Source organism: Ascidiella aspersa, chromosome 1 (assembly GCF_963924565.1).
Source record: "Ascidiella aspersa chromosome 1, kaAscAspe10.2, whole genome shotgun sequence".
Classification (NCBI taxonomy): Eukaryota; Metazoa; Chordata; class Ascidiacea; order Phlebobranchia; family Ascidiidae; genus Ascidiella; species Ascidiella aspersa.
This window is the reverse complement of record NC_139447.1, coordinates 6,548,528-6,571,870: the sequence shown is the minus strand read 5'-3', so window position 1 is coordinate 6,571,870 and position 23,343 is coordinate 6,548,528. Positions and strand designations below refer to the sequence as shown.

The window sequence follows — 23,343 nt, the reverse complement described above, 5'->3', positions numbered from 1 at the left end:
AACACGTGACGTAATGTTCGGGACCTCAAAAGTGTGCTGCCGATTCACACCTGCTAGAAATCAGTTCTGTGTGTGACTAACACTGCAGCGTGGGCCACTCACACATCACGAGTGGATTTGACGCGCCTAAACGTCTGCCTGAAATATCGAAATATGTAGTCGAGGTTAGTACTTTGCGGCGTATTCACTCGAAAATGCCATCATTCGGTTTACAAACAATAAAAACAGTCGAAAATGTGCCAAACGATGCGAAATTCTAATGCGTTGCAAAACTTTATACAGAAATATGTATTGGCAAGTTTCAGGCGGCTTGCCAACGTCAATCTCCGCCTCTGTCTATTCTACATCGACAGTCTTGCATTGTAGGCTTATATTCAAAGCAAGCCGGAATGGTGTTCAGTTTCAGACGCTAATTTCAAATCCGCGTGCCTGATTAACGGTATATGGCTTCGTTGAATCAACCTTTGCTTATATAACAATTTGATTCGTCGTCGTGGCTCATTGCGGGTTTACCTTTCGTGAAAGCTCCCCGGCAATTTAAAACTGTGGGGCCAGTCGTTATTGCAGGCCGATTCTTCCAATCGCAAAGGCAAATCAACCGTTGTCGATTGATATCAGTCACGTTATCCTATTGGACCTAGGGGCAAAAAATTGTCCGACACATTTTGTATTAACTCTATATGCACAGGAAATGAAGACTATACAAAACACCCCACTTAACAGCTAGTGAGTCTAAGAATTATCAACCTTGATATATATACTGAAAAATGTTCTTTCCTTCGTATTTATTTGTTTACCGACGTTTCGGCTGCCTAACCAGGATGTTTTATCAGGGAATGTAACAACGCCACGCAAAGTAAAACGAAACAAAAAAAGGAGATAAAATGCGCTAACCACGTTAAAATAAAAAGCAATAAGAGGACGACGCACAACTCAGTTGTTATCTTTTAACCTGGATATATTATTAGTTTGCCTATTATATATACATAACATGTTTTTCTATCTCTGGCAACGCCATATCCAATAGGCTACAAACTGACGGTTGTATTTGGCAGTCCCTTTAATTTGTATACCTTGGGCTACCACAGTTTGACGAACCGTTGAAAATTAGAAAAAATATAAATTCGTTTGCCTTCACAATCGTTACTTTGTTTGAATCAGAAGAAAGGGGGCATACGTCACATTTCTTTGAAATAAGAACAGTAATTTTCTTAGACTTACACCTCGAAAATGAAGACAAACTTATAAATAAAACAGTATAGCGGCCCTGGTTATACCGCATTACTTAAACTTATGGTACGGTGGATTTTTCTTAAACGTACAAGTCCTCACGCCCTGCTATACTGTCTCTAAACTCTGACACGCGGATTTAGCAACGTAAACGACTAAAGGCTGAATAAAGTCCCTGTCGTAACCACCAAGGTCGGCGAAACTGCCAACACGTCACCGCTTTGCTTATAATCGCGTTTGTGCTATGCGTGTCCTTCTCCTCTGCACAATGTTTTAGAAGTGCGTTTAGACCAAGGGCCCGCGGGTCGGGTCCGGCCCGCGACGGATTTTGAGCGGCCCGCAGACAGTTTCCGGTTGTGGCCCACAAATAATAGTGATTGCTATTTATTCTTTAGTTCTTTGTTTTCTTTGTGTTTTTAGAATCTTTGTTTTGTGTTAACATTATATTTCGAATTTGCAATAAATATTTTCCCATGGATTTACTAAGAAACGTAAGTTTGACGAAGAGTGTCGCGAATTTAACAAGGGTTGGATGTAAAAATACTTTTTCACGCAAGTCGGCAATAATCAGAATTTTCTTTCGAATAACAAAATCTGCCTGAATCCGAATGGTGAAAACAAACGATTATGGTTGCACATCAATCATAAAGAATGTTTGGATGTTATAAGATGAATATATTTCGCTACAAAGTATTGATGCTTTTAGTAGCGAAATATTGTTATCTTATAACATTCAAACTACTGATTTTTGGTTTACCAAGTTCTGTACTTAATTTATTTTTTACGTCGCGAAGAAAGCAGTATGTTTGATGTGCAATAAAAGTGTTGCCGTTTTTAAATAGTACAACTTTAGCCGCAATTATGCGCCAATACATGCAAGCTTTGGCAGTACTTAATCCGGCCCGCCAAGTACTTTATTTTCTCATATCTGGCCCGCCGACTGGAGAAGTTGCCCGCCCCTGGTTTAGACGCTTGTTGTTTTCCATTTCTTTTTACCCTGTTTCCTGCGGTACGCGGTATAGAACGGGAACCGCGCCTTAGGCAGCCTATAGCAAGATTGATAACGGCGAAAAAAAGCGCAAACGCGTCCACAGGAATAGGAGCCTGGAACTTTTCACGAACGTGGTTCCTCGAAGTATATATAGAACTGTTTTTCTTGACCAAAATTTGTGCTTCTGGGCTACCGATTCGCCACAGAATTTTTACAAAGAAATGCCGTTCGGCTTCCTGAAAAACCTTGTTGCTTGTCGGGAGTGATTAATATGCACATCGCGCCGATCAGCTTTTCCGCGAATTTTGTACCACTGAGCGTAGGCGGCTGGCTGTCTTGTTTTTAACAAACTTTATCATACATACTGTTTTTTTCCCACCTTTCGTATCTAAACCTCATCACGACGAAAAAAAATCGCCGATAGACAAAGCAACAAAAATAACGGACTCTTTACCTCGTTAAATTAATATATAAAATACATCGAGGACCCTAAAACATGGGCGGTGTAATGAATTAGATTGGAAGCGCTCAGTTAATTGCGTACATTAGGCATCTAGAATTCTAAGATGAAAGTCGAAAAAAAAACAACATAAAATTACCACTGTTAAATGTGTAACTTGTTGAATAAAAGTCAACCATATAATGAGTAAGATAGCGATTTGCGGTGCTTGCAATAGTTTTTTTTAGAAAACACGCTTAAAAGGACAAAGCAAACCATTTTTTTCTTACAACTAAATCGCTAATTTTTTCTTAAAACTAAATCGTTAAATAATTCTTACAACTAAATCGCTAAAAAATCACAAATTTCAACTCTGACGCGGCGTTTTTCTTAACTAACTGTTCGCCCGTGTAGCCCACTAAGCTAAGTTAGCTTTCTTCTGAACGTTACCAACCAATTCCCAGAAAAAGAAGCAGTGATGCAGATGCACTTTAGCGCACGGAGCGCTTGCCTTAACCATAATCGCATACCTAAACCGAATCTCATCCCTTGTCTGACATGCGTAACGCCGCTGCATTAAGTTAAGCCACGTCGCGGCCCCCGCATCACCCTTTTGTTTTTCACCAACGTTCAAAACAACCAAGGTACACCTCAAGACAGCGCAACACACACTACTACTTCCTCGTCGAGTGAAAAATCCCGCCTGAACCAGTCGACGAGCTCGACCCTTGATTGATTGCAATTGCTCGGCGTCGCGACAACGTCAGCGACTTATGCACCTGATGCTTACAGTGCTTGCGTTGCTCGTTTGCCTCCGGGCCTCGCGTGGCCACTTCAAAAAGGCCGGGCGCTCTTTTTTTAACCACAAATCTACCCCTGGCCAGTTTACGCGATCGCTTTCCGAAATGAGGCTCACTTTTTACGTCCTGGTTTCGTTTTAACTTATTGTGGTGTTAGGGGTGAAAACGCTCTGAAAGAAAGTGGAAGGAAAAAATAGAGCCGACTGCTATTACTGTGGCCATAAATTGTTGGCCATGAAGGCCTGTTGTTTATTTCCTTAAGGATTTTGCTGCCGTTGCAGGCTTGTCTGGTTCCTGGCGACAGGGTTCAGATCTGCTAACACAAATTACAAAAGCAGATATCTGGAGAGATTTGGCTGACAGCTCTCGCTAAACTGTGGCTTATGTTCTGGAAACATCCGCTTGCACATTCTATTTTAACTAGCACTGTTCAATACTCACTTATTTCCCTAAACAAGAGTATAGTAATATACTCTGGTGGTAAGAAATCATATCAATCGATTTTTTTTTAATTTGCAAACTATGTGATAGGTAGCCTGCTCTTGTGTTTGTCAACTACTTTCATCGTAAGCTTTATCAAAACATTATTCACGATGCGTGGTAGCTTTAGTAAGATGACTTCCTTTTTACAGACTGAAAGTCCGCCTATTTCTTGCACCATGTTTTCGCCTTACACCTAGCGCAGTCAAAATGGGGAATGGAAAAGGTTTTCCGACAATGTGAATTAATAAACCTAGCAAGCAGCCTATAGAGTCGGAAAAACTGGATCTACAGTTCCATATCATTGTTCAATAAAACATGCAAAAACAGTTTAGGATAGTGGTTCTCAACCGACGGTCCGCGTCAACTTTACTCCCGGTCCTTCAAATATATTACGATTTTTTTTTTCGCAAAATGGGACAGCAGCAAATTGCTCATTCAATGGAAGTTTCCATTATTTGCTTTAGAAGTTGCATACGTTTGTCGTAATTATATTTTGAGTTGATTGTGATTTTTGAATGTCCATCGGTCCGCAAAATTTGTTTTGAAAATGTACTGGTCCGCAAGCCAAAAAGGTTGAGAACCACTGGTTTAGAACACTTTCAGCTACAACGACAATCGGCGCTGTTTTCATGTTTTTTTGTTCGTTTTTTTTCCAGCGCCGACTTCCCCGACCTGAGCCTTCACCACAACATCATGAAGCGCCATCTGACGCCGGGAGTTTACGCCAAGCTGCGCGACGTCGTAACCCCGAACGGCTTCACCCTGGACCAGTGCATCCAGACCGGCGTCGACAACATCGGCCACCCCTTCATCGACATTGTCGGCCTGACCGCCGCCGACGAGGAGTCCTACACGGTTAGTATAAGGCAAATGCTTCGAACTTTGCCGATCGCGATAATATTTAAACCCTACCTATGGCATGCTCCATTGTAAATCAGAATCGAACGAAAGTTTCACACGTATTCCTCTAACTTTTTCCTACCACACGCTTTTGAAACAATAAAATACCTGTCGAAAGCACGCCTAGCACGTAATACACAAAGCAGCGGCCGATACAGAAACATGACGAAATTTTGTATATTTTGCTAAACTAACAGAGGTGTGTTTTTTCAATGAAGTAATAAGCAACGCCCAGTTATACAGACCATAGGTGATTTAGGGTCATATGTTTACCTATGCGACTTGTTTTTGAATTTTACATGTTTGTATTTTGTATAAAGTTTCCTTTCCCAACACATGTTCATCAAAACGCTACTTTAATAAAATATATAATTTATTTTTAGCGTCACTAAACTTTTTTGCAAGTGTCCCTTATCTACCTCGTTGTATTTTTGAGCTCAAATTCAAACAACAAAACCTGCACTACTAAATATACAGGCTTCAATTTAACAAAATACACTAATAACCACTATGCATTTTGTCAGAAAAATTGAAAAAGTGTCTATTCGTGACAAAAACCTGCCACTTAAACATGCCGGTTTACCCCCAAATTCCAACACTTGTTTGTATTTGCGCGCCACAAACGCCACCCAGTCCAACTCACACACGGTCCATAGCGGGCGTATATTTGGCGACAGGCGATTAGCGTGGCAATAAATCGCGAAAATGGGCCTAAAAATAAAAAAACGGCTCTTTGTCGAAACGCCGCCCGAATCAATCAGCCGCCGTACAAATAACGACACAAATACACCGAAAAAGATCGATATCGCGTTCCGATGGGCCGTTTAATATGCCGGCGTATATATTCTTCGCCCAACAGTTGCCCGTCGAAAAATAGCAAGGCGTTTCATCCGTGCTTCCACGGTCAAACAAACGACCTTCAACTATCCGCCGCGGCCTTTGCCGGGACTCGTTTCTAATTCGGTGCCGGTGTGCTTACTGTAAGTGCACAATAGGCTCGCCCCAAAGGTCGCCCGAGTCGTAGCCGCTTTGCCAGATTGTGTTTCTCCGCGTTATTGTTCCAACGCCCGGGGTGAATTGTTGCGTCGCTTGTTGAGATTCGCCGCCCCAGAAACGCCATGCCTTATGCCTCTTTTCGAGGGACGCCGCGACCGGAATAACTCGATACCCTTGGGACGCCAAAGTAACAGAACGCGTAAAATTTCTATCGCTGCTTTTTAAAAGAACAGGGTTTATAGATTATCAACAGGTTGTGGTTCTAAGCGCTGACCTTCAAGTAACGCCGTAGGTAACCCACACTTAGGATAATGAAAAATTCGATTGTTTATTTTTGGTGATTTTTTTTTCTTTCTTTTAAACAAGCGGTGAGTTTTAGAATATCGTTTCTCAATACCCTAACTACCAAGACTCTGTTGAAATTTGAAATCATATTCTTAAGGTTCTCAGTTGTAAAACACTTGTCATGATCTCAACTTAAGTATACTTGGCTAATGTAGAACCGTCCTAAACCCTTCGATGAAATGCTGATATGTCGATAACTCTGTTTTTTTGTTATTAATCGTGACACTAGCAACCCATATATATATATATATTATGTATATATAAAAATATTACAAGCATAGTGTGATTCTTAATGAGCTGAGTGTATTTGCTAAGCTACAATCAATACACGCTTTTGCTTTAAAGCTATATGCCGTTTTAATGAACTTTGAAGCCACTTCGCCAATCCACGAGCGTCATATTGTTTAAAATAAGCGCAGTGGAAAAAGAGGTGTCTTAAACTTAACTAACACGTTGCTCGTTGGTTTCCACAGGTGTTCAAGGATCTCTTCTACCCAGTGATCAAGGAGCGACACAACGGCTACGACGCAGAGACCATGGTGCACCCCATCGACCTCGACCCAAGCAAGATTGTCGGCGGAAAGCTCGACGAAAAGTAAGTGGAAAAAATTATTTGTGTTCACATTGTCAAGACGTATGCGTTTCTGTTTTGCTGAATGAAAAGGTGGTTAAGCTAGAAAAAAACATTTACGGATTTTGTACAAAAACAGGGGCGGCATTTCTGTTAAATGAGAGTATTTTTTTCGATGAAACACAGGTAACAAAACCTGGACACTCGTGTAGTTGAGACCGTTTCAAGGGTTTATTAACATACGCCAAAATCAGGGGATTAAAATGAAAATGGTTCCACTCTCATTTAAGCGGCGGAGTTGGATTTCATATTCCATTTCTGCATTATGGACGTAAATTTGCAAAAGGCCCATTTTTGGCAATCTTTTGCGGCTATTTATTTTAATTGGAACACTATATACGGATCTGTTCATAAGTTTAATGGTGAAAATAACGGCCCAAATAGACGTTAAAAGCGACATGCTTTATTTTCAAACGTTTCGGCAATTTCTAATGCCATATTTTCGGTTTGAAGGAATTTGAATTCTTGGTGTCGCATCAATTGCGCCCCTGTAAAATAGGTATAAGACGGAAACTGTATAAAACGGGTGAAAATATTGTGACGCTCGACTCTATTTAGCGCAAGTTTGCAGGTATTCAAGCAGATTTACAGGAATGCTGTATGTTTGCCACTACCCAATTACGGGAAGCTCTTTTCTAGCCGCGTTTCGTTGGCCTTCGTTGAACAAGAACCCACCTCCATCCTTTGCTAAACATTGTCGATTTTAAAGTGAAAGAACGGTCCACTTTTGTTCTCTGACGCCGGGCATTTCGTAAAAATCACCCCCGTTCCCTCACCTTTGCCGTATTTTCCACAGATACGTTCTCTCGTCTCGCGTCCGCACCGGTCGCGCCATCCGGGGAATTCCCCACCCACCTGTGTGCTCGCGTGCCGAGCGTCGTGAGGTGGAACGCGTGGTCACCGATGCACTCAAGGGCCTCAAGGGCGACCTGGCCGGAACCTACTACTCCCTCACCAACATGACCGACGCCGAACAGGAACAGCTAATCAACGTGAGTCAATAGTGTTGTAAATAAGTCATTTTGAAATGATTAAAGTCCAGATCAAGTCATTTGTAAAAAAACTTAGTCCAAGTCAAGTCATTTAAAAAAATTCAAGTCCCTGTCAAGTCATTTCTAAAAAAAAACTTAGTCCAAGTCAAGTCAATTTTGAAACAACTTCAGTCCAAGTCAAGTCAAGTCATAAAATTAAACGTTCAACTATTAAAATTGGTAAAATAATATGATTATGTGCAGTAACTTAACTAAAAAATAACACAAAACGCAACAGTAAATTGTTTTACGTGGAAAACATTGGATAACCAAATTTTACAATGAAAAATGCTTGAAAACCCTTCATTTGAACCCCCAAGTCAAGTCATTTTAAAACAGTGAAGTTGGCCAAACCGAATGTATTAATTCTCAAGTGCCTTTTTTCTTTGTTACATACGATCATATTTTCCACTATAAACCAACAACTTATCACTGTTAACCTACTACATACCAAACATTCTGTTTCCAGGAATTATTTTTTCATTGCCACAAAAAAAGATGCCAGCAGTAGTTATCTCGTGATTTGCTCCGGTGGTCCGTTCCTGTACTTCGAAACAATATACACCGTATTGTGATGGCCAATATTACGTGGACATAAATTCGTTAAATCGTTTCAAATGCGAAATTACAGCGCATCCCAGTAGCTCAGTAGAACCGAATAAAATTCCTTTTTTTCTGGAAACTCTTTAGCGATTTCTAGCGGAGGTGCTTCACAGCAAATCGCCGCAAATTAATACAACGACCTTGCAGCAGTTTTCGGTTTGTGCACCGTGGTAAAACAGGTTGGTCCGCGCATCAAATAAACCAAACCTTGCTGCAATTTGCTGAACGGATCCCATCGAACGCCCCGAGAACCGCAAAGACACGAGAAAAATCAGGCCGAGTCATCGCCTTACACTTGGCGAACAAAACGGCTGACTCGAATTTAAATATTGTGACCCGAACAAGACAGAACAAACTGCCGCGACCCGCCGAGAAAGCCGCAAAGTCGCGGCCTTGTAAAATTTCCTATAGCACGGCTATAGGAAAAATCCGCTATCGAATGGAATTAACGCTCGAAAAAAAATTGTTTTGCCGATGATATGTTTGGGCGCCGCTTTTCAGAGATTTCTTATTCGTGATTTTATATAGTTGGTATTACGCCCCGGTATATTACAGTGACTTGATTAATTCGACATTTTCAAACAAAACATATTTCCTAAAAAACGATCCTCAGCCAAAAAGTGACTTTTGTGGCTGATGTGTGTCTCCATAGGTTGCGCTTTGCTGAATGGACTTTAAAAACCAGATTTTTACAGTTTTTTTTTTCGATAGATTATTATCACAACAACTTATTAAGATAAATTCACAATAAATTTGTACCAAATCAATATATTAATACTATACAAATAGAAATGGAAAATTTCGTATAGCCAAGATTTGCGCGTTTTATTGTAGAATTCACCAGTGAACGGTTTATATCCTTAACAATAAAATAGAACAAATTTACCATGGTAGATTTAATAAAACAACAAAAACATTGAATTTGATTCGTCCACGCATTCCTCTAATTAAAATTTGGACAATTTGTAAAAGTACTCCAACCATTTGTGTAAGCGCCACGATTGCCGCGCTCATTTCATAAAATCACCCCTGACGTCATGCAAACTTTACCTATGACGTCATCATCCCTTCCAGGACCACTTCCTGTTCGACAAGCCGGTGTCCCCGCTCCTGACGTCGGCCGGCATGGCCCGGGACTGGCCCGACGGCCGCGGAATCTTCCACAACGCCAAGAAGAACTTCCTCGTCTGGATCAACGAGGAGGACCACTCGCGCGTCATCTCCATGGAACAGGGAGGCAACATGAAGGTGAGAGTTGCGCTTATCTTAACGGTTTTAGAGGCGGCAACGATTTTTCCCCTGTCATTCTACCTTAAAATCTTACGCCACAGTCTTTTCATGCTTTGTTGCCATATGACTCATTTTATTATAAGACTCCCGACAGTTTCGGTGCGATTAGAAAAACAAGCGGTCGTCTTCTATATACAGTAACCATGTCTTTGCCGTAACTATGTTGTTGTTTGATTAACCCATCTCATCCAAAGCTTGGTAAATTATAGACAAAGCTACGAATAATTGTCACAAAGTACAAATTCACTCCAATAAGTTTTGATTTGATTTTTGTAAAGAATTAGTCGAGGTTAATACCATTAACAAAAAATGGAAACGATACACCATAGTCAATGACGAAAACCGCACGCATACCAACAGTTCAACGTATTTTATTTTGTCGGCTAAATATTTCATATTGGTTGCTAAAAAAGCAAAAAAGGGAGAGGCGATATTCGAACTTTCAACAATGGCTCTTTAAAAGCCTATTCATTTTATCACCTGGCATTTTCCTAGTTTTGTATTCCCATCGCTCATTCGGCGTTGCATAGAGTGCACAAAAAATCAGCGCTTCTTCGCCATAAAAAGTATGACCGGCGGTTAGATTCGAACCAGCGACCTCGGCCCTTACGCATCCCATAGATTCCAAGCGTCACTAATCTTAACCTTTTTAAATCTCCTATAGTCAGTGTTCGAGCGCTTCTGCGGGGGCCTGAACGAGGTCGAGCGCCTGATCGAGGCGCGCGGATGGGAGTTCCAGAAGAGCCCCAACCTGGGTTACATCCTTACCTGTCCCTCCAACATCGGAAACGGGCTGCGATGCGGAGTCCATCTTAAGATCCCAAAGCTCGCACAGGTTCGTGATTTATAATGTAAAAATTTAAATAGAAAGAAACTCTAGAAAAAAACGTCGACTCCCTGTTAAAGCATTGGGTTGGTTTTAAGGCATGTATGCCGTTCTCCACATTATACACGTTCAGTTGTTCAGACCTAAAATCGAGTAAGTTCATCTTGTATATTATTTAGGGAACCTAAATCATGGCGAGGTTGAGTTACTTTTTATGTTTAATAACTTTCTATTTAAAGTCTTAAAGCGGAAGAAGGATTTCGCAGTGTTCCTGATATGATTTCCTGATAACCTCAGTTAAAAAAAATATATTTTGTTAATATAGAACGCCAACGCAGCTGATGTACTGCATGTCCAGAGGTAAATACCTCGGGTTAAAAAACGATGACAATACTCTCATTAAAAGGCAAACTGCTTGTCTTCCTTTACGACTCGACTTGAGCAATTGATCAATTGCGCAAGGACTATAGCTTGTGTGCTAAATTCTCACAGCAACCTTAGCAAACCTGTCTCCTTATCAATCGCAACCCCAAAAGCCGCCGCTTCCATCCCTGTTACCTAGCCGTTCGCCGCCCTTAGCCGTGCGACAAAATTTTTACCGGTCGTTACTTTCCACGCAGGAGCCCCGCTTCAACGAGATCCTGCTTAAACTGCGCCTGCAGAAGCGCGGAACTGGTGGAGTGGACACCGCTGCTGTGGGAGGAACCTTCGACATCTCAAACCTGGACCGACTCGGCAAATCCGAGGTGGGTGCCGCTCGCTTTATTGCCTTTGCTCGCAGAACTGACAGAGATGTGTGTAATAGAGTCGCAATGCTCTAGGCATCGTGGGTTATTTCGCAGCTATGGACACGAAAGTCGGTCGTGAAAGGTATATTTGGTAGTTTTGTATCCTGGAACACGCTTTTAACAGTTCTGTGATCGCGTTTCAAGTGATTTGTAACCGTCGGCCACATTTTTTAGTAATTATGTTGATATCAAATAAACAATAGTTAATATATGTATTTAGGTCACAATGGATTTGCTGCCTTTTTTTTCGTTTCATTTTTGTGTAGCTTTATAAATTTCCAGCCGTAACCGTGGCTTCATCTGAAAAACCAAAAGACTATTAGCCACTACGTTGCCCTTTTCAGCCCTAAATCGCAACTCGTTTCAAAACAAACAGCGTGCGCGCGCACACACACAAAGAAGAACGGCCAAACAATGGCCATTGTAGTTGTTGTTGTGATTTAAATTAGCGAGTTAGCCACTGACCGCTTACGTTGTGCATTATTACAGGTCGAGCTGGTGCAGCAAGTCATCGACGGTGTGTCGCTCCTCATTGACATGGAAAAGAAGCTCGAAAAGAGACAGAGCATTAACCACCTGATCCCCAAGTAGAAGAGCAAGTTCTAAACATCCAACCCTCACATTTTTTGTCCAAATTTTGTTTTTGTTTTTAATTTGTCCTAATTTTTTTTTCAAACCTTTGTAATATATGCCGCTTTAAAAAAAAACAATTTCAGTAAAGTTCAGTCCTTTTTTTTACTGTTAACCGTAAACTTTTTGCAGAACAACCCTCTCTGTATAGAAGTAGTGCGCCACTTTAACCGGCATAAATAGCTTGTGTGCGGCGCTTTAGAGATTTTCGAAAGAGATTATACGTTATAGGGCCGCGCTTAGGAAATTCCGCTGTACATATAGGCGAGCCCGCGTTTGCATTTTTACCGTTTCAGTATTACACACAAAGTAGTTTGCGTCAAACGTGTGTGCCTTTTGCACGCGCGGTTCGATGTACGCCTACTCTTGCCGTTCATTAGCATAATGTGTTGCACAAATATATATATTCGAGTGTGCTAGTGATTTTACATTATTTTTTGTTCTTTCTCCTGCACAGACGTGATTGGACGCTTTGCACAAAAGTCCTGTTCCGCATACTGAGTTCCAGTAGATTTTATCTATCATTATACATATAGATATATATATTCTTGTACGTTTTCAGCCTAAGCGGCGTCATATACATTTGTAGCTAACCTCCCTTTACACCAAAGCACTCCGTTTTGTTTAAAAGCGCCGTATCCTTTTGAATGGGCGCCGATTATATTAGTGACTATAGTTGGATTTCGGCGCAGCGCCATAGTTTTAAACATCCCCCCTGTACATAGCGTGTCTTGCTTGCTTCAGTGTGCCGTGCCTTTTTATAGATCGGGACGTTTAAAGTTACTGCATCGGCCGCCAACACCCACACACTAGTTATTAGAGCAAGGCGGAAAATTAACACACACACAAACTAACACATATAGGACGAAAGCCATCCTCTCGTAGTTGTGTCATCATCACTGTGACTTATACCGTTTTCTTGCAACATAACCACTTAAGCTGGGATCCACGAAGCGCTATATTTTGTAATTTCCTAAAAAATTCATAAAAGTTGTACAGAACAGCTGAGATGATTTGCATCAATCTTTCCAATCCTTCGATTTCATATGCACCCTGGGTAATTTAATTTTCGTTCGGTTTAATACTTGCATTATGAAAAAATTGTAAAGGTAATTTTGTTTTTTTATAAACAGACGCATTTCTTGGATCCCGGTAAACATACCTTGTACATATTATACATATAAAAAGTAGATTTTATTGCGTTTTCAAACGCACACAACGTAGTTTCCATGCCAGAGCTTACTTTACCTAATGTGTTCACATTCAGTAGATGTCAATTTATGTATAATATTTATAAGCCGACGCAAATGGACCCTTGTAAACTGTACATTTAATAATGTAATACTTAAAATTATCTTCCATGGACGGTTATTTTGGCTAAAAATGGTTGCCTAAGGTGAACCTTTGATTTTTTGCATTTACAAAAGGCCCATTCGCGTTTTTTGGCTCCCTCTGTACATAGAAATCTTATTTCATTTTTTTCTCGCGTTTTATCACTCAGGGGTAAATCCCTTCGCGGGTGGCTCCATACAAAGCCCCAACAGGCTCGTCACTGTGAAGAGAGAAGTAGCCGTTTGTTTCTGCTGAACTCTTTGTTAGTTTTCGCATCACATATAGCCGTTTGCGTTTGGTGGAATAAAACAAAAAAACGTCAAAATCGTTGTATGCTCGCAGGCAGACTCTCTGTATTGATGAATCGATTTTCGTTCAGCACAAAGAAATACGCACAAGACAAAATAAAGCTATTTCGGGCTGCTAAGCGACCTATTGTCAAACGATAGGCTTTCGATGTTTACTTTATATAGAATTAATTTGACATGCAGGTTAAGCAGATTCGTGCTATACTGAGCTTAAATTACGCAATGACGTCATACTTTTAAAAGCAGGGGTGAATGAGCTTAAATTACGCAATGACGTCATACTTTTCAAAAGAAGGGGTAAATGAGCATAAATTATGCAATGACGTCATACTTTTCAAAAGCAGGGGTAAAAATATTGAAAAACAAGGAACGAGTGCAAATAAATCAACATGCTTTAAAGCAATAAAACTTAGAAAAACGTTCAGTTTTAGAGCGTAGACGCACGGAGACAAGACAATTTTGTTTCGTGTGGTCATTCGTCAAGAATAGAAGACCTATTACATACACCCTTTATTAATAACACGACAAAAGGGCGTTTCAAAGCGCACACAAGAAAATCTACAAGGAACGTCCACAAAACCTTTCCAGAATATCACGCGACAGGCTGTGGTATTTATCCGGGCGAAATTTCTAAAAAAAAAAGAGTAAACAAAGCTGACCTTCGCTTTGCGCAGTCCGTAAAGCAAGATTTATTTCGAGAGTCGATAAGACAAATGCTAGCCGAGGCGAGTCATTTTCGCCTTAAAGGGCGTAACAACAAAAAAGCGAACGCTGACATTAGGGCGCGGCATTTCGCCAACGCGACAGTTTTGTTTTTGGAGTAGGCTACGAATAAATATTCACCGCAGTCTGGGAAGGCTTTCTCGTCGGCGATTGAAAAATGTATGCAAATCAGCCGAGAGCCTGGAATCTTTCTTAATATAGATTGCAGTTCGCAAACGGGCGGCTTTTGAGCACGTGTCACATATATACAGCAAAACTGCCAACGTTTAATATTTGGCTTTACTCTACATGACTTTTTAAGCCAAAGGCACTGGCTGTATATTTTTATCCGACGGGAAGAAGTTAAAAAAAACTAAAAAGCAACACATTTCTCGTAGCAATTACTTTATTAGTTCGATACACCTTTAATAGATTTTCTAATGAAGGCGGTTCGTAAAAATAACTACAACACGCGCGAGTCTTTTTCACGCGCGATTCGACTTTTCGCTATTTCGTCGCTCAGTTTTCGCGTGTTAAAAACGAAAATCGGACGAAAAAATTGATATCTCTGCCTGTACTCAGCGTTTCAATCAAAAGGTTTAGCGCTACAGGCTTAAGAAAGAAAACGCGAAAGCAATGATTTTCGCTCGCAATAAAAACAAAAAAAATTCGGCCAGGTTCGAATTGCTGCAAACCGAAAGTTAGATCTAAAATGAGCTTCGTTTTAAAAGAAATGACTGTTTCGCGTTCCGCCAAGCGTGATATAGCACTTTCATCCTTATCAACGCAAGTCAAACCAAACGAGACTTGTCAAATTCGCCGCCCAATCTGCTAGCAACAGCACCACGAGCACAGCTTTTCGTCTTCTTGGCCTTTGTCTAATTCCATCAAGATCCTAGCTTTTTCGTCCATGGTTTCCGTGGTTACCTGATATACATGGTTTAGTTATAACTGGCAACTTGCGAAACCATCATAGCGTTACGCTCATAACCAAATTGCCTAAGTCATTTTTTACTGATTTTCAAAGTTTTTGATTAAGTTACTCCTTAATTGTTACCATCCCCATCCATAGAAAAAGTGCTTAGGTCATTTCCCACTCGCTTGTGCAAAAAAATGACTAAAGCACTTTTTCTATGGATGGAGATGGCAACAAGGAGTGACCAAAGCAAAAACTTTGAAAATCAGTAAAAAATGACTTGGACAATTTGGTTATGAGCGTGACGATAGCCTACGTTACAAAATATGAAAATATGAAAATAATAAAATAGAATATCGTTTCTTGTATAATACTGAGGTGGTGGAACCGCTATTGATCGGATACCGGTACCTAATTAATACAGGATTTTTTTTGCTTTGCGCAAAGTTTTCTTTCAGAAGTGATTCTTTTTTTGGGGGGTGGAAGCATATTGGGCTCTATAAAGTAGTTTCATTTTATTTATTTGACCACGGTTATAACTTTATTTGGAAACAGTTAAAATTATTTGGTATCTTGCATGAGTATCAAAATAAACAACAAGAATCGAAAATATCAAGTTGCATAAGTTGTAAGCTATCAGCTTTAGTTACAACCTTGTTTCGAAACATTTCAGAAAATTAACTCAAAGCAGTCATTATGGATTTAGCCCACTATAGTAAACAAGGTCTTGGTCTCAAGTTGCGATTGAGAATTTCAGTTTTTAAAGGCGTTGTGAGTAGGCCCAATAAATTATCTCATTTGGGATTGCAGTTACAGAGTGATATTAAGAGAGGCTGCTACTTTATTTACAATGTAAGTGGAAATTGCTTAAGGTGCTATACTTTATAAGATTTTTTTATTATTTTCTTTTTTCGCTGCCTAATAGTTAAACCGTGTTTTGTAACTTTCCGTTCTAGCCTGGGCTCAGTACACAATAAATATTGAATTTACACTTGTGCTCAGCGAATAGGGGAAACGTTGTTGATCTAGGAAAATGATTAATTTAACTTTTCGAAGGAACGCGTTTACACCCTCCCAGACCTTAACAAAATAACATAACTCTGTTGAGTTGAAAGCAAGCACCCTTTTCCTTGAACTATAGGTCGACAATGTGTAGCCTATAAAATACCCGCGACTGTATTGTCAAGTTAGGCTTGATCTTTAAAAACTTCAAAAAAGAGTACTAGGGTAAACATGTCACCTGAAGTAAGGCGGCAAATTTCCTGGAACTAATTTGTAATGTAATAAAATCTATGGAAAAGTGCCAACTGTATATAAACCAAAGAGCTGACCCAATGACATTGTGGCGTAAAAACTTGTGTACACAATGAAACTAAAAAAAAATTAAGAAAAATTAAAGCCCATACATTTTGAACGTTTCGAATAAATCTTTGTTTAGTTTCAACATTTATTAAATTTCAAAATTTCAAAAATGGCTTCGATATTCTTACTACGTCTTACTGCAACCACCAACCATTCGCTCTTAAATACTAAATAAAACTTAACTTCGGGGAAATTTTAACTTTCGGGAAACAAGACGATAAAATATTCCGGGCCATTTACGGGCCGAAACAATTTCTTACCGAAGCACACGACGACGGGGTAGGGGGGTATCGCGTCACCTTCGGCGAGGGCTTGGGGGAGGGATGGGGTGAGGGCCTCGGACTGGGATGCGGAGAGGGTTTGGGGGTGTCCGCTTTGTCTTCGATTTTTTCCATCTTGTGGAACACGTCCTGGTTGGTAGGCTCCATCTCCACTGCAAAGCAAGGAAGGGGTTACTGGCGTTCTTATAAGTCTCCTGTTGTAACTGATAATCACGGGCGTTATCACCCAAAGAAAAATGTACGATTAACTTCGAAACTATTGAAAGGTTAATTTGTGTTTTTTGCTGTATTATTTATATAACCACTGGTATAGTTAGTCATTTGCTTTTTCACTTAAAAGCAAGAAAGTCTTTTTTACTTAAAAAGTCTCCAGTTGTAACAAATAATCACAGGAGTTATACTTCTGAAGAAAAATAAACGACTAATTGTAATGGTTGAATATCGATGCCCTCCTGGGAGGCCACGGGCATGTATTATTTAAATTAAGATCTATTAAAGTTAATTTTGTGGAATTTACTGTGTTACTTAATATAACCACTGGTATAGTTTTACGAAGCTCATTTTCGTACGAAGATGAACAAACTTGGTTTGGTCAAGTTTATCTCAGGTCTCATTTTATTGCTGATTTACTTTTCAGTATCCAGTATTGTACAGACGTTGTGTAATTTATAAACGTTTTTTAAATGTTATAACCAGATCTAATTAAATCAATACAATTAGTTGTTACTTGATCCTGGTACAAAAACTAGAAAAACGAAAGCGGAACGTTCACAGAATGCTATGTACATTGTACTACTTACTTTTGTCAAACACGGCTGGCTTTTGTGGTGCGTTCGACGCAGACAAATTCTTGTCTTTAGGCCGCTTGATAGAATCCCTGCTGGAAGAGCTAAACACAGAATACAGTGCAGAGCTTGTTTAATTGCTAACATATATACGCGTAAACGAAGCTAGCCGTTATGTGTTGTTGTACACCAAGTAGGAGAACGTAGAACAAGTCGTTTTTGAAATGACAAGTCCCAGTGAGGTCGTTTATAAAATAACTTTAATCCAAGTCATGTGCAAAGGGTGCAGAAATGATGTAGGTGCAAAAATGAAATAAGCCAATTTAGATAAAAACATGCCTTGAAAACATTTGATTTCAACCCAAATCATTTGTCCAAACGACTTTAGTCGAGTCAACTCAAGTCATTTTGCCCCAAAATAAGTTATTTGAAAAAGTGTTCAAGAGATTTGGAAACAACAAGTCATTGACTTAAGTCATCACTGGGTAACAAGTTACTTTTTCCAAAATAAAAAAGTGTTTTACTAGGGGGTTAATAAGTTCGAAATCAATTTCGCACAATTCCGATTTTACAAGTAGAACTTCCAACAAATAAATGCGCAAATGACAATGTCCTTTTTAAAATTCGAGGTAACATCTAAAACACCCTAAAATGAGGCTACCTCGATTTCGAATGGCTCCTTGTTTTCTTTTCGGCGTGTGATTGGTGCTTGGCGAGCTTGTCCTTCTCCAGACGTGCTTTGGTCTTGGCGCATTGCACCTCAATTTTGCCCTGGCACTTCTCGTGCACGTCGGAACCGCATTCTGCGTTCAATACCAGGGTTGTTAAGACTGAATTCGAGGACACCTTGTGTTAAGTTACACTGGATGCCACAGATTCCACAACAATAAAAAGGCTAAGCAAAGATAATACAATAATGTTTGCTTGGCTGATTAACTATCGTCAGGTGCTAGTTTTTAAAATTAAATCTTAATTCTCTAAAATGCAATATATTTAGCCTATGACGATGGTTTGGGTTTCTGACTTATTAAACAAAACATGTTCAATATTAGTTATTTCGAGTTGTTTAACATAGTCATGTTCCCCTATACACCCTATGCTGTATACAACATTTGAAAAACGAAAGCAGAATAGCGCACCGTGCGAATTTCAAAGCATATCCTCAACCGAAATTTTTGCGACAGATGCTAAGGTTTAATAATCTGAGCTTGGACTTCTGCTTGCGTGAATTTGTAGTCAGCTTTAAGCTCGTAATAGTAGGGTTACAGACAGTGGTTAATTGCTTTTATACGGTTAACACTTTCATTGTTAACTTTTGGTCAAAACGGTCAATAGAAGTGACTGTGGGCAGTGAAATTATAAAGTGAACGAACCTGAGCAATGCAGTCCCTGGTTGATGACGCCTGCCAGCAGCTTGCCGCACCAGTCGCAGAACTCGGGGCTTTTGTAAGTGCGCTCGAGAAAGTTGTGGTGGCCCACGATCTGAAAAAAGCAACGCCACAAATTCAAAACAGTCCGATCAATAACCGTAAGTGGGATGGGGGCTTTTGGATAAATGATTGAGGTGGTTAACAGCCTTGAAAGACCGATAAAAGGCAGGCTCTATAAGACGCTGATACCAGGTAGCACGTTAATCGCTAGTAATACACCGGGGGTTTTACGCCTCATACGACAAGGAAATACACAATACCGGCTTAGGAAATTCATCAAAGCACGTTGGTAACTGCTGGAATCAACGCTATGGTGTACTAGTCGGTTCCTTTTCTGCGTACTAATAATACAACTTTTTTGCGTTGTTATATTAAACTCGGCACAACAAAACGAGCGGAAATAACTGGAACGGGTCAAAGTGGTTTTCTTGCCGGATTTGGTTGTAGGCTTTAACTTGCCGATTGCGATCTTTTCCGCTAACCAAGTGTTATACAAGTTCGACAATATAGCGTCGCCAATGGGTTAATTCATATTCTGGACGCGTTCTTTGTTAAGGTCTTCAAACCAGGATTTATATATACGACTTTGAATGAAAGATTTTATCACATCGGCAATGGATCTCCATTATTCAAATCTCATGTTTCACGAATCAACCTCCATAAGACTATTTATTTGGTAATTTGATCACAAAACCCCCCCTTTACAACAAAACTAGGAAAGTACTAACGGTTAATACTCCTGGCTATTAAAAACTATTTTTTTCTAAACAAATTCGAAAATGTTTTATAAAGTTACCGCCTTGCTGGAAGTCAAGTACTTGGATTTCGTTGAAGCTAAATATTCTTATTCATATGATAGCGTTTAATATACATTTCAGCTTCAAGGCATTATGACCACATAATGCATGTTACATAAATATGAGTCTTTTTAGGAGGGGTGACTGCCAATGGTAACTAAAATGCATTTGCCTGTAACTTTAGTATGATGAAATTGCGCGTGAGTCTGATTGGATTCACCTGGCCGACGTGGTACATTACTGTATTGAACTATATTTATGTGGAAAATTATAAGTGGAAATTATCGTTTTACAGAAATTTTAATTTCAGTGGTCTCATTTTTATGCTTTAATAAAATGGTTTGAAACAGGAATCGCAAACAAAATTCGATCCTCAGTCAAACTAATATTCATGTCTGCGAGAGAACAAAGTACGACAGTTACGGGGGAGGCAAATGAAAACCATTTTTAAGCAGGGAAGACGGAAAAGAAGCGCGTTTCCTCTTACCACTTCGATGCAGCTTTCCGTAACGTCTTCCTGGCACTTTTTGTGGACGTTGATTTCGCATCCTAAGCAAAGCAAAGTAGAAAGAACAAAGGCTTATGCGCCAGTCAACTGTCAAAACGACGCCAACAATGCACGTTCCAATATTAGAATCGTGCCATCACGCATTATTAGAGTCTTTTGGTGCTGCATTTGCGCTTGCAACATTAAAGTCAAGTTAGCTGATTATCATGTGAAGTGGTTGTTCTGCAAAACACAGCCGTATTTCTTAGGGTTTTTTGGTCCTATAAAAACGGTTTGGCACTTTGGCTGTGTTAACTTAACCTACAACTATAAACGCATTTTGTTATTAACATTAAGAAAAGTATTATAAAGTTTAGCAGCATATGTAAAGTAGATTACTTTATATAATTAGTTGCAAATTGTAACAATGTTAGGACTTGAAACTTAAAAGTTCAACATTTTTTTATGCTATTTTTTAAATAATTTGACTTTCTATGGAAATAACTAAAACTTGCACCAGACATGGGCAACAAATAGGCCTACCTTAGACTTAAACTTGTTATTAATGGAAATAATTTTACTTGGGGCGTCATTTGAAACGACCTGTTTCCAACACTGGTAAAGCATTCTCATGTAGCCTTACATGCCGGCCTACAAATATTTCAGGCTAAATTGACTTACTTTTGCATTGTAACCCTTGCTTTGTTAATCCAACCAATAGGTTTTTGCAATGCGCACAGAAAGTCGGCTTTCTGTAACTGTGCACTTGGAACACGTGCTTCGTTGCAGTTTTTAGCTTCGGTTTGCCTGTGAATGAATCCATATGCACCGCCACAAAGTACCTAGATCATTCTACATTCGAAAAAAACCTTTAGTGAAATCAAAGAAGGATTAGCATTTCCTTGTATGGGTAAAAATGCAAAAATAAAAGTTGGACATATGCTGAGAGAACTAGACTGTTTTGCACCACACAACGTCACAATGAAGAATTGTAATTGTTAACTGCTAGAGAACATTAATGCAGCAGTATTGGCAGTAGGCTGTAACACTTTTAGAAAAAGTAACCAGGGATAGACTGGCCACGTAACCGGATGTACACTTTGCACAGCATACCGAGATTTCGTTATTCGTAACGTTTTTGAAGGTTTGTGCTTGAAACGTGACTATTTAAGTACCGTGCTAGCCACGCCGCTTCGGACACCGCATTTTGAAACACAAGGCTCAATTGTTTTCAAATCAGCACTTCCCCGCCGCTTGGCTTACAGGCGCACGGAAGACGGAAGTTATAAGGTTACACTTTTGCTTCTTGCCATGCAAATTTCCCGCAGTTCAGCGGTGGACAATGTGAGAGGTTCAAACTCGAATCTGTGATACCTTCTCTCTGCCTTTTCTGCTTACTACTTGGCACATTAACATATCCACCGATTGACGTAGAAGCCCTCTAGTTTTAATGCAATTTGACTGCATTATTTTTTGAAAAAATTTCATAAATGATTCCAGCCATTGCTTAAGCAACTACTTAAAAGAGTGAAAACACAGTACATAAAGATTATTTGCTTGGGCATTAAATAGCCCGTCACATCTTTAACATGGAAATCGCAAAATAAATGCATGCGTAAATAAGCAAAACACACACCGACAGTAACCTGCTAGTTAACAATGTATATGTTGCTATCCATATTTGATTTCCAATTTACACTTTACCCCTCTTAGCTACAAGCCATGAAACTTGTTTTCCGATTCCAGTGATACCTGAGAAAATCCCCGATTACGTAAGCGCCAGGAATATTTCGCCCTCAACGATAAACAATGCTAAGTCTGTCCTTTCAGTAAAGAAACTACTTAAACCCCCTGTAGAACAGCAGTTAACTTTAAAGGTTATATAGATGTTAAACAAGCCATTACCATTGCCGAATTTTGGTTCAAGTACCCGTGTAAAAACACGTTATCCTGTGTTAGCGTTGGCAACATCTAATGATTCTAATCCACCGAGGATTTTTACCAAGGCGACTGAGCTTAGTTTGAAATCCCTTAATGCGCCGGCTTTTTGTTTTATGAAGCAGCATTTCACTCTCTAAAGATTCTGATCTTTCGGGCAGAACTTGCTGAAACAATATTGACCGGCGCACAACTCAAATACAGAACAGCGCAATAAAAATTCCGCAAAAGAACTAAGCGAAACGCGGCCTGTCCAACAACATACGCACAGGTTGCGACAAATTGAGATTTTAGACTCGGCATCATGGCAGAGCTTTCGCGACGCTGCTCAGCAAGCACTATTTTCCTGCAGGGTTAACTGTCGGCTGCTCCAAGAAGCTCTGGACAAAGCCGTCGAGCGACTTATTAGCTTGCATTTCCTTGGACGCGCGCGAAAAGACGTCGCAGATCTATGGCCCCGGTTTCCCGCAATAGAAACCCATGGGCTTTGTTGAATCGCGGCGAGGCGCGCTCTGCTAGAAACACAGGAAGGGAGGAATGATAAGAACACCCACATAAAGCCTCGGAGGGCATGGCAATATGGCCGCTGGCGCGCGCCGTCACTGCACGTCTTCTTACTATCTCACGTCGGCGCGAAAAAAAACAATTCTGTTTGAACCCTGTATAAGGCTATACTTTTCAAGAATTGCGCCGAATCCGACGCCCGACAACAATCGCTGGCTGCAGTTTTAAATACTCCAATGTGACAACATCGGTCTACAATCAAATAAAAGGTTTTTGGGGCTACTCGACCAGTCAATGCCATTTTTCAGGTTGTTTCAGATTGGGCCATACAATTTAGCCGACACAGAATATGTTGACCTTAAATATTCTAGCTTACCATTAAAGGCTAAATATTAGGGTTGTTGGTTAAACAAAATGAAAGTTTTAAAAAGCTCGAAGGGTAGACGGTTACCGTGCTAAGCAATTTTTTGGGGAACTTCTGGGAAACAGTTACTTTATAGGTTCATAGTAATTACTTC

General features: G+C 40.0%; 2 protein-coding genes across 3 annotated transcripts in view; one reads left to right on the top strand and one right to left on the bottom strand.

The window, feature by feature from the left end:
• Positions 1-13,384, top strand: part of LOC146166808 (creatine kinase S-type, mitochondrial-like) — a 28,887-nt gene extending 15,503 nt beyond the window's left edge. For both annotated transcript variants that reach the window (XM_083390945.1, XM_083390946.1), the window contains exons 3-9: positions 4,600-4,798; positions 6,658-6,779; positions 7,612-7,807; positions 9,524-9,697; positions 10,404-10,574; positions 11,186-11,311; positions 11,843-13,384. In XM_083390945.1, the coding sequence (XP_083247071.1) occupies positions 4,600-4,798; positions 6,658-6,779; positions 7,612-7,807; positions 9,524-9,697; positions 10,404-10,574; positions 11,186-11,311; positions 11,843-11,944 (1,090 nt within the window). In that variant the 3' untranslated portion in view covers positions 11,945-13,384. The remainder of the gene's footprint in view (positions 1-4,599; positions 4,799-6,657; positions 6,780-7,611; positions 7,808-9,523; positions 9,698-10,403; positions 10,575-11,185; positions 11,312-11,842) is intronic.
• Positions 13,385-14,811: 1,427 nt separating this feature from the next.
• LOC146166807 (uncharacterized) lies at positions 14,812-22,653 on the bottom strand. Its single transcript, XM_083390947.1, has 7 exons — positions 21,065-22,653; positions 20,384-20,445; positions 19,043-19,151; positions 18,331-18,472; positions 17,685-17,773; positions 16,864-17,036; positions 14,812-15,252 (listed from the first exon to the last, which is right to left on the bottom strand). Exons 1-7 carry the CDS (start codon positions 21,204-21,206, stop codon positions 15,157-15,159), a joined length of 813 nt encoding a protein of 270 aa, XP_083247073.1. The 5' UTR covers positions 21,207-22,653; the 3' UTR covers positions 14,812-15,156.
• Between the last annotated feature and the right edge of the window lie 690 nt (positions 22,654-23,343).